Below are 16,577 nucleotides of genomic sequence, written 5' to 3' on the forward strand. Positions count from 1 at the left end.
ATGTGTGCTCAGAATCACCTATACATACATACATACATACATATATATATATATATCTCCCCTCTTTTCTGGATTTCCTTCCCATTTAGGTCACCACAGAGCATTGAGTGGCGTTCCCTGTGCTACACAGTAGGTTCTCATTAGTTATTTTATACATAGTGGTGTATATGTGTCAATTCCGGTCTCCCATTTCTTCTCACTACCCCTTCCTGCTGTGGGATCCATAAATGTGTTCTCTACGTCTGTGTCTGTATTTCTACTTTGCAAACAAAGTTCTGTATCTTCACCTTGAGTCTCAAGCAGGATGAGGCATCTGTCCTTCTGCTTTAGACCAATTTCTTACTCGGCTGGCTGGCTAACTAGATTAACCTCAGTACCTCGCCTTGTACAGAGGTTGGCACATATGTCCTCAATAAATGTTTGCTGAACTATTGTTTAATTAACCACATCTACCTGAGTTGTTTCCACACCCCACCCTTTTTGGAGCCCTGCTTTTTGGTTATCATTCTCTATGATGCCTCTACTTTTACTTGTTCCTTTTACTTAGTAAATATACATGCTTATCATTCCCATCCTAAAACAACAACAGACAACAAAACCTTCACACACCACTCAGGTTTACAAGCAAGATTCTACCTCTACCAATACACTGCAACTGGTCCCAAAAGATTACTAAACGGTAAACCAAAGTGACACCCTTTTGTCCATCAAAAAGAAAAAAAAAAATTCTGTGATTTTATTCTTGTTTTTAGAATTAAAAGTACCTCTAATCATCAAATAGATGCTCATTGTCAAAATCTTGAAAAGTACAGAAAGTAGAAACATACATTCCTTAAACCATAATGCTGACAGTTATTCACAATTTTGGCATGCTGCTTTCCTGAAATTTGGGGGTGCCTGGTGGCTCAGATGGTAAAGAATCTACCTGAAATGCAGGAGACGTGGGTTCAATCCCTGGGTTGGGAAGATCCCCTGGAGAAGGGAATGGCAACCCACCCCAGTATTCTTGCCAAGAAAATCCCATAGACAGAGGAGGCTGGCAGGCTACAGACTACTAGGTTGCAAAGAGTTGGATGCAACTGAGCGACTAACACTTAATCACACAGTGAGATTTAAATGTAACTTGTAACAGTACTTTACACCACTGACCGATTCAGTTTCTCCATTAACTCTGTCCTTGGGCACCACATCATCCTGACTATTCTGGTGAGCCTGTTTGTGTTTCCTTCAGGTGTCAGCCTTCATCGGGTCAGTGTGTCAGTCTTTCTGCTCTCTGTACTTACATGTCCATGGCTTTACTAGTGTATCCTGAGGTCTACAGAATTTGTATCTCCTATTCTTAAATTTTCTCCAACCTCTAGATGCATAAATCCAGTAACTTAACATAAATCTAGTAACCTATTCTTGGATGTCCTACAGGCACCTCACATCAACTCTACTGCAAAATGAACTCATTGTCTTCCATGCCAAACTTGCTCTTCCAGCTGTATTCTCTTTCTGGATTACGGCATCATAGTTTACCTCAGGATTTTTTAATAGAGTCCTGTCTCTTCCCGAGTCCCACTCCTCACATCAGATTCTGTTGATTGTACTTCTCATCTATCTCTTGAGTCTGTTCAGTCTTCATCCCCACTATCATTACCTTATTTCCTCATCATATCTAACCTATAGTACTGTAGCTACATACAGGCTGTTATTGTACCTCAACTAACCCATGGTTATTTAACACTTTACAAGTACAGAATTCTCCACTTAGATGTTTGTTAAACTTATGTCTCAAATTGAATTCATCATCTTCCTTTTCACAATAGCCTTTCCCTTTTCCAATTTTTCCATCCCATTAGTAGTATCTTTAATACACCCATTTTACCATTTCTAGCTCCTACTGACACTACAATCAGAAAGATTATTCTAAGGGGCCAATCTGATCATGTCACTGCCTTGCTCAAAATCTTTATTCAGCAGCTTCACACTGACTCTAGGATGAAGCCTAATGGGCCCTTTGTGACCTAACCCTGGGTTACCTCCACCCAGCTCCAGCCTCATTCCTTGCATACTATGCTAGTTACTCAATTATTTTAAGTTTTCAGAATGTAATACCTCTGCATCTTTTCAGACTGTTCCTTCTACCTGGAAGGCCCCCTTTCCCTAAGTCCTACTACTCTGTCATATTTTGGCTCAGAAGCTACTCTCTGTGTAAGGATTTTCCTGGCTGTTCTCCCATTTACTCAAATTAGGTGCCCAGACTCTGTACTTCCAGAGCATTTTATGCTCTTCCCTATCTTAGCTCTGAATCCTTGTACTCTTAATTATTGTCACTCTACCTATCTTCAGTGTATCCCTCAATAGTCTATAAGCTCCCTGGGCAGGAACCATATCTTAGGCACTGCTGCAATCCCTGAAGTAAGGGCTTTACATGTTCTATCTTGTTTAATCATCACAGCAATCCAGTACAGTGGGTACTACATCATTCCTATTTTATGAAACAAGTAAACTGAAGCAAAGACAGTTTAAGAAACTTGTCTCAAGTCATTCAAATGTATAAAAATCAGGATTCAAAACCAGGAAACTTGATGCTAGAACCCGTCCATCACTAAATCTATCACTTCTAAATCTCATTGGAAAAGATCCTGATGGTGGGAAAGATTAAGGGCAGAAGGGGATGACAGAGGACGAGATGGTTGGATGGCATCATTGACTCAGTGGACGTGAGTTTGAGCAAGCTCTGGGAGATGGTGAAGGACAGGGAAGCCTGGCATGCTGCAGTCCATAGGGTCACAAAGAGCTGGACACGACTGAGTGACTAAACAACTAAATTTCATCTCCACACGATTTGGCAGTGACCTATTTAAAACACAGAACCAACTAGATTTCTTCTTTGCAGTCACCTCCGTGGTTCCTATGCCTGCCTGCAAATCATATCCTTCTGTCTGCCTTTGTAGCCTGGTCTCCAGTCCCTCCCCAGGACTCACTTGATACTGTACTGCAAAATCAGCAGATTCCACATTGCCTCATCCTTCTCTTAGTGTTGGTCCTTCTACCAAAATGCCCTTTCACGTCTTTCTAGAAAAATCTTGTTTCTCCTTCAGAATTTGCTCCATGAAACTTTTCCTGATTACTTTCTTTTGGGGTGTGCCGTGTGGCTTGTGAGATCTTAATTTCCTAATCAGGGATTGAACCAGGCCAGGTAGTAGAAGCGTTTCCAGATCACTCTTTTCGCCATCCCATTGCAGGCACTGGGATTCTGCCTCCACTCTCAGAAGCTGTGTGATTTGGCCAAGTTACTGATTTAGTTTTCTCACTTGTATAATGGCAATACTATCTACTTTGTAGAACTGTTGTGAGGATTAAATGAGATGATGTAAATTAAGGACTTAGCAATGGGCTAGATGTAACTACTATTAAATACTTGTCCCTATTCCTCTATGTAGCTAAGCTTCTACGGCTGCAAGTTTAACACGGTAGCATGATTTCATGTGTAGTTTCCCCACCAGAGTGGAATCTCCTTGAAAGTTGTTTGTTTAGTCACTAAGTGGTGTCTGACTCTTTTGCGACCCCATGGACTGTGGCCTACCAGGGTCTTCTGTCCATAGAATTTCCCAGGCAAGAATACTGGAGTGGGTTTCCATTTCCTACTCCAGGGCCATATTATAGGCACTTATCAATAACTGAACTAGATTTTTTAATACTACCCATCTTTTAAAGCCCAGTTCAATTTCCATTTCTTCCACTAATATTTACCTCATGATTCCAGCCCTTTGAATTTTCCATTCTCAGAATTCCTTTACCACTATCTTGCATTATGTGTAAAAGTGCTGTCTCAGTGAGGCTTCAAGTTCTTCCAGGGCAGACACCATCTCTTACACTGCTCATTTGCCCAATAACTGCTAGTATTCTTCCAATTGCAAAGAGTCAAAAACTGCTAGTATTTCCCCAAAGTCAGAGTTCAACAGTTACTTGTGAATTAAAATATCACTGCCCAAGCATGGGGGGGCCTTTTTAAGTCAGTCACCCATCTCTAAGGAAATTCAGCCAACAACTCATCTCCTGACCCTCCTCTTGGTTCACAGGAATTCTTAGAACTACGGTAATCTGGACACCTTCCTGGTGGCCCAGTGGTTAAGACTGCATGCTTGCACCACAGGCATGGGCTTGATCCCTGGTCAGGGAGTTAAGATCCCGTGTGCTCTGTGGGGTCTTATTACATTGTTTATTTGCATGCCAGTCATACCTTAGCTTCCGAGGGAAGAGACCTCTCCTTTCCTTGGTGACCTCCCTCCAGGTCCAGCAAAGGGCACTGCACATATGCGGGCTGCGTGTGGGTGCGGCCGGCAGACCAACAGGAGCGATCGTCAATGGCAATTCTCCCGGCTTTTTCTCTCGCTTGTGCTTTCCACGCTCAGGCCACATCAGATTAAAATAAATGTGGCTGGACAACAATAATGGTGACTTCATGCCTGCCACCCTGCATATCAGACGGCTCAACTGAGAGACATGTCAACACAATTATCACTCCACCATGCTGGAGGAGTGGCAGAACCCTTGAATCCACTCTTTGGATTAAAGATAAAACACTAAGCTAAAACAATGGGCAAGAACAGCTTTTGGAAGCACTGCAGAATCGGGCTTCCTGACTGCCTAGCCCTGCCGTATGGGAGTAAAGAAAAAGGAAAGGCAGGTTTTAAGCTGGAACAGAAATAGCAATGACCATTTCTGGGCACCCCAGGACTCCTAAGGCTACAGCTTAAACTTAAGGACCAGGAAAGCCAAGAGTAATGGAAAAAGCATGTAAAAGCCTAAACGTTAAGAGATGCTAACTCAAGGTCTTCAGTAAACTAGCACTGCTACCTTATAAATAACTTATTTCTATGTCAACGTCCCTTCTCTTTATATTAAATGGAACTTAACTAGATGCTTCCACATTTGGAGCCTTGTTGACCTTATTGCCCAGCTGTTGCCACTTGGCAAACCAAAAGTAGGGACAATGTGCTCATAAAGAGGTCATGGGACTGGTTTAAGGGGAATAAGACTCAGAAACCCCATCATAATGAACACTCATACATCTCCTGGCTTTAAGAGCTAAGTTTATGCTACTGAGGTGTATGAACTTTTTCATGTATTTTCTTCCAGTTAGATAAGAAACCCCATTAAAGGTGGGGCTTGCCTTTCTCTAATGTATCTCCAAACCACCTAGTTCAGTGTCTAGCATGCTGTTCAGAAAGGCTGATGGTTAGGAGGCATTGCAGTCCCCTGACTAAATTAGGAGAGAGCAAGTCAGCTTCCTGAGAAGCTGAAAACTTATTTGGAAAGTTTCTGATTAAGAAGAGAGAATGAATCACACGCTGAGAACAACATTCCTTCTCTAGTTTAAAAGTACTCCACCCTCTCAATGTGATAGAAATTTCTCTAGAATATCTATTGTCTCCAGGATTCTGTCTTCCTTGATGCATGCTCATTTGAGAAGATAACTATGGTAAAATCTCCTAATCATAAAATCTCCTTTATGCCTAAAATCTCCTTGGGCAAATGGACAAGTTTCCATCTTCAAACATAGTAGATTGGTGTGAGTGTGACAGAAGAAAAGTGTGAGTCTGTTTCTCCTTTGGCAACACTTCTTTTGTATATTACACTCACAGATAGTTTTAAACCCCTTTCAGTGGCAGGATTCCAGCAATGGTTAGCACATCATGAAGAAAGAAGTGACTCTGCCTCCTGCTGGCCGCTAGCAGAAAGGCTGATAACTAGTGGTTACAATTCTCCAGAGACACAGGAACTTGAGAAGGAGAGCAAGACTGAAAGGGAAAACAGAGTGGCTTCCTTTCATGCTTAGCCTGGAGTAGTCTTCAGGTGTCAATAAACCCTTCAGATCAAACACTGCAAACCCCTCATTTTGTGAGTCAGAACCTGAGGAAGAGTCATCTTTGCATTAGCTATGGAAGTCCTGGTCTATATGCCAATGTCCCTGCACCCTCTCCCTAAATGATGGAAACGGGGAACCCAGACACATCCCATCTGAAGGGCCCCTGTTCCTTAGGGGCTCAGAACCCCACACCAGCTTCTCCTGAATGCTGTCTTCAGTCTTATTTTCTTCCCTTTCACCAAACCCCAATAAAACACACCAACTGCTGCACAGAATTTCTAGGTTGGTTTGTGTTTTTTTTCCCGTGGATCTTCTTGTTTGTTTTTTATTTCAAATACTGAGAAAGTCCCCTGGGCTCTGCAGTGCTCCCCACGCTCATCCCCTTTCTCCCACGCTCATCCCCTTTCTCCCACACTCACTGCCCTTCTTCCCGCAGCAAATCTACTTCAAGGACAGCACTTTTTCCCCACCCAAACAATAAACATTCAGCTCTTAGCCTGTTCTGCAGAACCAGAGGAGTCATCTACATCTTTCATATTTAGACAGTTTCTTTTATCTGACATCAGGTCCCCAGTCATATCCAAGCTAGCAAGGCACTCTTCTACACAGCTCAATTAGAACCCCTCACCTTTAGTCCACTTCACTCCCCCACCCCACCCCCACTCCACCCCAGCCACAAGGCTAAGGAGGAGGATAGTTAGGAATGTTTTTGTTATCAATTCTAAGTCCTAATTCATAACCCCTTACATCTCCCACTCCACCCTCTCAACCCCCCACCCCCCCCCCACCCCACCCCCAGAATTTCACTGAGATGTCTCCCAACAATTACTTGGAAAAAAAAGGAAAAACAAAAAAGAGTCAAGATCTTGGTGCTCGGCCCAAGGGGCTCCATGCGCTGGGACACCGACGGGCAGGGGCTTCTGCCTCTCCAGCCCGCACCCGAGCCACCTCCTGACCCCTGGCTGCAAAAGCAGGGAGGGGCAGGAGCCAGCACAGGACCCAGGGGGCAGCGTCTCAGGATCTGGCGGAGCCCCGGGCAGCATCATTCGACTTGGCCACTGCGGACGAACACAGAAGAAGAGAAAGAAAACACTGTCAAGTAGTAAGGGAAAAAAGCCTAAGTTCCACCCCGGTCTCTACCCCATCATTCTTCCACACTTATCAATCATTGGGGATACATGGCACATGTCTTAGTCCTATCCAGAGAGTCTTTTTTTTTTTTTTTTTTTAAAGAAAAGGAAAATTTCTGTCTTCGCCTAGTTACAAAACTGTTCTCTGGCTTTTTGGAGATACCCAAGAAAACAAAGAAAGAAATTCTTTAGACAAGATCAAAATAACGAGGTTTTCAGAGCAGGCTCAGTTTCAGGGGCATGGCCAGAGCCACTTGCCACAGTGGAGCTGGACGGACTGGGGTTGGGGGGCGCAGAGTGATGAGGTGGCAGCTGCATGGAGGCCAGGGCCAGACAACACATGTGTTGTTTTGAATGTACTTAATACTCTAGGTTTAATCAAAGCAAACTGAATTTCAAAATGACCCTTTTTTGCCATGGAAGCTATGCACTTCATGCTGTGGAAGGAGGTGGCATCTACGAAAAGTAGCTTGTTTCTTTGTTTCCTTAGCTTTGAAGATGACCGGGTGGAAAGAGAGACCAATAGTCTTTCTGATTTCCCTATTTCTTCTATTCCTTCCTAAAACTGAGACTCACTGTGATTTCAGTCTTGAGGATTCACACTGACTGATAGAGCAGCTCAGACAGAAAAGAGTACAAAATTCGAGAAGATCGGAGATGAAGAAAACGTACAAAATTATATATATATTTATATATATAATAACATGACATATCTATGTACAACATGTCTGGGACAGTTGAGGAAACTATACAAAGATATTCAGCATTTTCCCCTTCCCACATGGACTTTAGACTAAGGAAGACAGCATGAGGAAATGAAGCAAGAAACACAAAAATTATATACAATTACAAGTGACAGTCAAGGAGTTGCCCTAGGGGCCAGGGAATCACGGCATCCTGCTCCCTCCATTCCTTCCTCACCAACTTTTTCCTACCCAATCTGAATGATGGCCTGAAAAGTGAATGGCTGGTCAGGAAAGAAGTGTAGACACACCCCAATGCCCCACGTGTGCATCAGCAAGTTCATCAGTTGTCCTCACTGGGCCAGATGTGTGGCATATCAGAACTTGTGGGCTGAGAGGTCAAGAGAGGACCAAAGACAGACTCTTCCTCTCTTGAATTGCTAGCTCTCACTTGGCCCTCTCTGTCCTAACTAGCAGACTGCATTCAGTATGGTTCAGGCCGAGCTAGTGATAATCAGATAGACGATGCTGGCCACCCGCAGCCCCTCTTTCCTCTACCTAGTTCATGATCAGCGTTGCTACCTCTCAGAGCACAGGAGCTGAGCTCCAGGAAGGCAGAGATTTCTCAGTGCTCCTTCTGTTTCTCCCTAACCGCCTTCCCCAGCTTTCTCCAAGGTGAATCATCTCCTGAGAACCTGCTGCTCCAGCCCCACAGCAGCACTAAGCCCCGGAGCGACTGTTCTTCCCTTTTCTTACTGTCTCCCTAACGATACACCTGGCAGCTGAGAACACCTGAAATGTGGGACTCCACACGAGCATGACTGAGCATGCTTCTTCAGGCCCACAGCCTGGCTCCCAGAGCAGCCTGTTAGCAGCCAAGGCCCAGATTGTAGGAAAGAAGGGAGAGCAGAGGCAAGCGCTTTCATGGCTAGCTTCTTAGAATTTTTTTTTTTCTTGACCCTCAAGACCATGACACTTATGAGGTCCTCCTGCCTGAATTTACAATCCCTAAATCTCAATTTCTCTCCTCATGTGGCCTCCAATGAGTTCTCTGTACTCTCATCTATGGTCCTTCCTCACTTTTGGTTTTACAATGAATAGCACAGAGTTCTTCGGGATGTTAGAATCAATCTGATCTACATTTGGATCTATATTACAGATGGGGAAGCAGAAATCCAGAGAGGTGAAGTGACTCAACCAAGGCTACAGGTCAGTTCTGTCTAGAACTGAATGGAAACAGAACCCAGATATCCTGACTGCTAACCCTGTGTTCTTTCCACTTTCCCATGATACTTTCAAAAAGCAACATGCTGGAAGAGAGAGAGAAGGTGCCCATTTTACATGAATAATATCCTCCAGGGCAAATTGTAAAAGACACTGAGTAAAGAAGGTTAGGTGGGCATTATAGTTTTAGGCAAGCACATCAGTTTTTCTTTTTGAGGATTTGCTAAACCTGCCATAATGAAAACACGAAAGCAATAGCAGCCCAAAGGACAAAACACTTAAAGCACAGAAAACAGATCTCATTCAATCTATCTTTCCCAATCATATCAGGTTAGCCTCAGGGTGTTAAACCTGTCATATTATTCCCAAGGCTTAGCCTCACCTATTTTGGGACACATTCTCTTCCAAAAGGAGAAATGACATCTCCCCAGTTTCTCATACAAATGAAAAAGAAAGTCTGCAGCATTATCCAATCCTAGGCTCCTATTTCTGAGCCCCTACTTGGGCCACATGAGGGTGTGGAAATCTCAGTTTAACCAAAGCAGTGAACTCAGAGCCTCTCTTTAGCCCATCTTATATTCTCAGCAGCCCCCAGAAGCAGCATAGTCATTTCTGGTGAGCAAGCTGAGAAGAGAAAACTTTAGGTACCCACTCTATCCCTGCCTATGACATATAAAAGTCCAATGGGTGAGAAGGGGAGCAGAGGGGGCCAGGTTACCCCGCAAGCTTGCTGGTGACGAGCGAGGACTTTCTCTGGGGCAGATCCTGTGGGGTGGGGATGTGGTCACCGGTCACCAGGTTCTTGTCTGGTCCTGCACTGGGCAGCTGCTTATTCTTCATCTTGGCTTTGGCCATGTTGTAGTCTCCTGAGTCAAAGTACTTTTGCTAAGAGACAAAAGGGAGGTTTCGGTGAGTGAGGAGCTCTGGTCTTCCTCAAAAGCAAGGAGACCATAAACCCTATAAACCTGCATCCAAACTCAGATCTTTCAAATCTTTTTTGATTAGCCTCATGTATACACAGCTTAGTATTAACTATATTTAATTATGCTTTCTTCCCAGTGTCTTCTGACTTTTTGACATTTGTAAGCAGTTTCCCAGCTAGGGTGTATATTTTTGGAGTTAAGAAATACAGCTCCTATAGCCTTTAGTAGGCTCATGAGTCCACAATGCTTCAACCATATTACTGACTTTAATCCCAAAGGTTTATAAAGGACCTATAAGCCTCCAATGGGCTTGGTGCTGCAGAAACAGAAATGAATAAGATATATAAAGGGTCAACCTGGGGCTATCAGTAGGAGATCAACCTCAAGCTAACAACCTTAAAATGAGAAATTATTCTCTCAGACTATGAATAGAAACTGGGCTTGTTCCTGAGGATAATGTACTTTCCTCTGACTCCAACCACTCCCACACATGTTCCATGGCTGTGACAGCCTGCCCACGCCTGTCTTGCTTACAGCAAGGTAAACTGCATATCAGCATCACATCATCTGTGACTAAGACTCTAACTGGGATTCTCCACAGGGATCTGTCTCCCTCTCCATTTCATCCGCATAGAGAAATACACTCCAGGTTAATGACTGACAACTGCTCAGTCAGTTTTACGTACCTCTAAGGACTGAGGAACCCAAAGAGGAGCTAGAAGGCTATGAAGGTAAGACTCTCCCTTGGGAGAAGGACCACTCTGGACTGGAAAAGTAAGTCTCTTCAGGGAGCATAGTTAATGGCTGGTGCTAACTTCAAGGGTCTGAAGAAATCATTTCAAGTTGAGGAAATCTGTAGGACAGATGGCCTTTCTTCTGAAATGATGCACCTCAAAATTTAGCTCTAATCCTGTATCTGCAGTCCTAAAACTCCCACCATCCAAATAGGCAAACGTATGGAGGTCGTCAGCCTTCCAGACTCTGACATCCTTCCCTCACTCTCCCAAGGCCATTCCTAAATGCCCCTCCATTAAGCCTTAGTATCCTGAGGGAAATCAGAAAATAAATGATACCCTTTCAGGAATTTACAGTATTTGCCTTGGGTTTTTTTTAAACAAGTTTCTAATTTTTCTTTACTACTGCCCAACAACAAAACTTTCATATCAGTGTTCAACAAAACTTTCATATCAGTGTTCAGCAGAACTTTCACAGATCTTATCCCTAAGGCCCCGTTGGTTCCAAAGTAAGAGGGTAAGAGATTGTGCTCCATACCCCTTTCTGGAGTCTCTTCATGAGGAAGTCGGAGCCTCCAGGCTTTTGTCCTAGGCTTGGATATTTGGCTTTTAGCTTTGCCTCCTCAGCTCTCTCAGGGAGAATACCTTCTTTCTCTTGCGTGTCCTGGAGGAAACAAATGGGGCCAGTAAAATTAAACACTGAGAAGCAACTGATTCTAATCTGCTAACTTTTACACTATTACCTTTTCCTGGAGATCTACCCATTTGTAAACATGTTATTCACACTCTTAAATAAAGCCAGACCTTTGTTCAAATCCCTAAAGCTCAAGATGACTGTATTGTGAGAAAAAAAGATAAGTTGTTTGTCACACTACACCCAGGGAACCACCCCAGTGACCTGTGAGTACTGGGTTAAAGGTAATACCAAAGAACAATACTTAATCAAAGAGCAAGCAGTAGCTCACTAAGCACAGAAGCTAAGAAAGACAGAAAAGAGCTAGCAGGGATTCTGGTGATGCAAGATTAGTAGGGAAATCCCTAGCTGTCTGTAAAACACAGTACAGGTCAAATGGGAAATCAAAAGGGATAACTGCTGAGATGTTCCCTCCTAAGCTAGGCTTTTGATAAATCTATGGAAGCTAGCTCTGTGGCCTTCTCCAGAAAGCTCCCCCTTAGCAATGGTCAGCACTGGACAGCAATAATGGACAACATTGTTTCCATACACATTGTAGTAGGAAGGTGACAAGTAAACAGAGATTAATCTCAGGAAAATTAAGATACAGTGGGTTCACTAGTATACCCACCAGCCCTGCCAAAAAATCAACACCTTCCCTAGTGATGGAGGTTTGGGAAACATGCCAAGAGTCCAATTAACTTGCAGGGTCTCTTACTGCTGCTGTTACTCTCTGCTTCCCTTTTTGTGGGCCCTGCCGCCCTTTTCTTTAATGGAATTACATTCCCTTGCCTTGAAAACCTGGCCCAAATATAACGCAGGGGTATTTTATGAACCCGAGTCCAGTACTAAATGTTATAAATCAAATACAAAACACCTAAATAAGTTGTCGTATTTTCATCACAGAATTGCGGGTGAAATAAGTCCCCACTACCTTAGAAGTCGGGGGGAAATATGGTTGCGTCTTTTTTTTCACGACTCTCTAGGGGTCTTTCTTAGGTTTAACCTCCATTATTCTGTTTGAAACTCTAGCCCTCTTCAATTTTGTAAGGTCCTCTTTGAAGGCGGGCAACAGAACATCTCCAGCGATCAAAATAGGTCTCTTTGAGAAAGTTGCCGCCTTAAATTAGCCATGATAATAATTACTCTTCTCCCTTCCCCCACTGCTGATCCCTTTTTAAACGTCTGTATCTTGATCTGTATCTTTCTGAGGATATAGAATGAAGGACCCAGCCTAGCTGTTGGTTCATTTTACCCCTACTAACCAATAACATACATCTCATCCCGAGACCACCAACCCCCTTTCATTCACCCACTCTTTCCAAACACCCGCCCCACGCTCAGGTTCGGCCAATTACAGCACAGCTTCAATACGTCTAGCTGTAGGCCTATTGACCAATCAGGAAGGGTACTACACTGATTGACAATCCAGCCAACTAACCAGAGCCAAAGAGGCAGGCTATGTTGAAACTCACCCTGCATGACGCAAGACGTGGCCAACCCCTGCAGAGCCCGAGACCATGGCGACCAATCCGCACTGGTGGGAGACCGCCTCCCGCCCCATCACAATCGCCCCCAACTCGCCCACCGCACCCCCTCCATTTCACCTGCTTCTCCTCGCCGGTCTCTTCCGTAGGGTTCTCCTCTTCTTGTTTCTGGGACATGGTGGGACCGGGACTGTGGAGTGTGGGGGGCCCGGGAGGTCAACCGGAGAAGGGAAGGGGGAGGGGAAACGGGACAACCAGCGCTGCTTCTTCAGCTCCTGTCACTAGGATTGCTCAGTCAAAATGGCGGCCCTTGCCTGTGACGTTGCGACCGCCCCTTCCTATGGGAGCCAATGGGAGCGGGGTGGATAGGGCAATGACGTAACGATCTACCAATAGTTGCTGGCTAAATGTGGGCTCTATGGAGGCGACGGGCAAGCTGGAACGCCAATCTGGGAAGAGAGTGACTCACAAGGACCAATTGGAAGCACGTGGGGGAGGTTAAGGGGTGGTGCTGGTAACTTTGGCATTTTTGCTCCTTTTGCGGGGGTCAGAATTTCTGCCGCCCTGCCTCGTCGCCCCCAGGGGACTTTTCTGAGCTTCGAATTGGAGAGCGAAAGGATGGAAACCTTTTATTTCCAGGTGAAGAGGATTAAGTTTCGCGCAGTGTTAGCAGAAAATTATCAATCTCCAGAAAATAACATGGAGGTCAGAGTGGACTTTAAAGTGGTCCTCCTCACTTCCAGTGTGTCATTTAGGGTGTAGAATGGAGAGACTGCATGACCTAGCAGAACATGGATGGCTTACGTTTCATCGTTTAACTCTTCATGTAGTTTTTTTATTTGTTCAGGGCCATCCCATGGAGACTGAGCTCCTTGAAACAGCACAGGTCTAGGTACATGGTAAACACTGCGTAAATACTCGCGAACATACTGAGTGTTTGAAGGTGGTACTATTTTAGTTTTACAAGGAATATATATGTAGTAAGGCAGTCTTTGCCATAGAGGGTTTTCACAGTATGCTTGGAGTACCCTAAATCCTCAAGATTAAAACAGACTCATCTCCCTAGTGAAGTTGCTCAGTCGTGTCCGACTCTTTGCGACCCCGTGGACTGTAGCCCAGCAGGCTCCTCCGTCCATGGGATTCTCCAGGCAAGAATAGTGGAGTGGGTTGCCATTTCCTTCTCCAGGGCATCTTCCTGACCCAGGGATCGAACCCAGGTCTCCTAAACTGCAGGCAGCTGCTTTAACCTCTGAGCCACCAGGGAAGCCCCATCTTCCTAGAGTGTTAGTAAAAAAATGTCATTTTTATATTAAAGCAGTCTAATACTAATAACACTGAAAAATTGATATTAAATTTTAATTTTCCAGGGAACCTATTGTGACAGATAGCTTTAGGGCTATCTGTTCATTTTTCTGTATAATTAGGTACATTTCTAGTGGAAAATTTTGAGAATCTTAGAATACACAGATAAGACAAATCTGGTCAGCTTGAAATTAAAGTGTTAATAAAGTGGTAAAGGGGTTCAAAGGAAGGTTCATATTCAGCAAATGGCAACCCACTCCAGTATTCTTGCCTGGAGAATCCCATGGACAGAGGATCCTGGAAGGTTACATACAAGCTATGGGGTTGCAAGAGCTGGACATGACTGAGTGACTAAGCACACCGCCCCCCCCCCCCCCAAAAGAAGACTTAATAATGGAGGTGTGTATTTCAAATCAGCTTTTATTTTGCCAGGTAAAGGTGATGGAAGGGTATTCTAGGTGATGGGGTCAGTATGAAAGCTAAAAAAATAGAACTGAGTCCAGAACATGGAGGACTTTGAGTGTCAGGATAAGAAACTAGTGGATAATTTAGTTATCTAGGAGAGACATTTAAGGGTTTTAGGCCAGAGAGTGGCAGATCAGAATTGTTCTTAAGGAAGATTAATCTAGTGGTAATGAATAAAAAATCATTTAGAATTCCAAACAGAAAGATACTAGAGGGGGATAATCTAGCTAGGAGTCCTCTGCAATACTCTGGTTGGGAAGTAATTAGGATTTAATCTACAGACGAGGTAGTTTAGAATAGAAAACAGTGATTCTAATTGAGAAAGTCTGTGGCAATGGAATCTACTAGATTAGCAGCTAACTGAATATAGGGAATGAGGAGGCGAGGTGCCTCAAGGTGACTATGTTTAGAAACAAATTCAAGGAAAGGAATCAATTTGGAAATGAAATTGGAAGTAGATAGAAAATGAGGTGTTCAATTTTGAAAACACTGACTTTTTCAAAGCCAGTGACCCATTTGGTGGAGATATCCAGGCAATGAAGTCTTAGGATAAGTGAACTCTGAGATCTCCATACCTGAAATTTTAGCATTATAGGACATATAGATCTGGAGTTTGGGATAGATGTAGAAGCCAAATATGAATAAAATTTGGACTTCTTCACATAAATATGGATTTCCCAGGTGGTGCTAGTGGTAAAGAACCGACCTGCCAATGCAGGAGATGTAAGAGACGCAGGTTTGAGCCCTGGGTTGGGAAGATACCCTGGAGGAGGGCATGGCAACCCACTTTAGTAGTCTTGCCTGGAGAATCCCATAGACAGGGAAGCCTGGTGGGTTACAGTCCATGGGGTCACAAAGAATTGGACACGACTGAAGCGACTTAGCATACACACACAAAAATATAAGTGAAGTTGTGGGATTAGATGGAGTCATTGAAAAAAGTAGAAAAGAGGCCCCAGAACAGAAACTGAGGAAAAGCTGGCAAGGGCCACAGATACAAATGATCAGAGTGGTGAGGAGGAGAACCAAGAGAGAATCCCATGAACAGTATGAAAAGAGAGAAGGCACAGAAAGTTAAAAGTTGGAGGGGACGAAAGCCAGTTGTGCTGTGCTCAGCCGCATCCGACTCTTTTCAACTCTTTGTAGCCCGCCAGGCTTCTCTGTCCCTGGGATTCTCCAGGCAAGAATACTGGAGTGGGTTGCCATGCCCTCCTCCAGGGGATCTCCCCCACCCAGGGATCAAACTCATGTCTCATTGGCAGGCAGGTTCTTTACCACTATTTTTATAAAAATACAGGGCTGATTTCCTCAGCCCTCTTTCACCCCAATTGAATCAACATCTCTGCACTTGGGTCTGGAAGTCCATATTAAAAAAAAAAAAAACCCTACCTAAGGAGAGATTGCAAATAAGGCTGATTTGGAACCCTCGTGGAATGGCAAGTCATGAGGCCATTCTGGTTGCTGGGGTCCCCGAAAGACTTGCAAGTCATGCTGAAGTGTTGAGGTTTCATGAAGGCAAAGAGGAAATGTTTGATTTAAGCAGGGAAATGCTATTGTTAGATTTGGGATTTGGAAAGAAGTAACTGTGGAGATTGAACTGAAGTGGAGAGGAAGACTGTAGGGCTGCGGTAATCCAGGCAATCAGGTAATCCAGCAGACTTGAGAGGCCTGATCAAAGGCAGGGCCGTGTGAATGGAGAGGAGCTGAAGAGACAAATGATATTGAATGTGGGAAGTGAAGGTGAGGAGAGAACTAAGGATGAATTCCAAATTCCTGAGTAAAGGATGGTGCCATTTACAGAGAAGCAAATACAGAGAGAAGAGCACATTGGAGGGGGGATGTGAGGAGAGAAGAGAACCTGAATTACTTGTTTATTCCTAGTCTTTTGGTCTTTTTTCTTATTTATGTCTGAATTTTTCAAGGGAAGATCTAAATCTTTTCAGAGTATGAGAGATGAGATATACTGGAATAACACTGTAAAATTTGTCAGTGCTTAAGCAAGATTGTATGGAAGAATGGCCATTATAAAAAGTGAAACGACAGATATATCTGGGTTTAATACATATGCCATTAGCACCCTCCAATGGACCAGATTG

General features: G+C 44.0%; 1 protein-coding gene across 1 annotated transcript; it reads right to left on the minus strand.

Moving 5' to 3' along the window:
- Positions 1-992: 992 nt before the first annotated feature.
- ENSA (endosulfine alpha) lies at positions 993-13,032 on the minus strand. The gene is made up of 4 exons (XM_043457602.1): positions 12,835-13,032; positions 11,093-11,218; positions 9,616-9,782; positions 993-6,918 (listed from the first exon to the last, which is right to left on the minus strand). Exons 1-4 carry the CDS (start codon positions 12,889-12,891, stop codon positions 6,903-6,905), a joined length of 366 nt encoding a protein of 121 aa, XP_043313537.1. The 5' UTR covers positions 12,892-13,032; the 3' UTR covers positions 993-6,902.
- Between the last annotated feature and the right edge of the window lie 3,545 nt (positions 13,033-16,577).

This window comes from Cervus canadensis, chromosome 2, assembly GCF_019320065.1.
Source record: "Cervus canadensis isolate Bull #8, Minnesota chromosome 2, ASM1932006v1, whole genome shotgun sequence".
Classification (NCBI taxonomy): Eukaryota; Metazoa; Chordata; class Mammalia; order Artiodactyla; family Cervidae; genus Cervus; species Cervus canadensis.

What these genes read in the sequence shown, in the direction of transcription:
- ENSA (XM_043457602.1), bottom strand. Translation starts at nt 12,891, where the DNA reads ATGTCCCAGAAACAAGAAGAGGAGAACCCTACGGAAGAGACCGGCGAG. An exon ending in AGACCGGCGAGGAGAAGCAG is followed by an intron (nt 11,219 to 12,834) that starts GTGAAATGGAGG and finishes TGTTTCCTCCAG; the next exon opens with GACACGCAAGAGAAAGAAGG. An exon ending in TGAAGAGACTCCAGAAAGGG is followed by an intron (nt 9,783 to 11,092) that starts GTATGGAGCACA and finishes TTTGTCTCTTAG; the next exon opens with CAAAAGTACTTTGACTCAGG.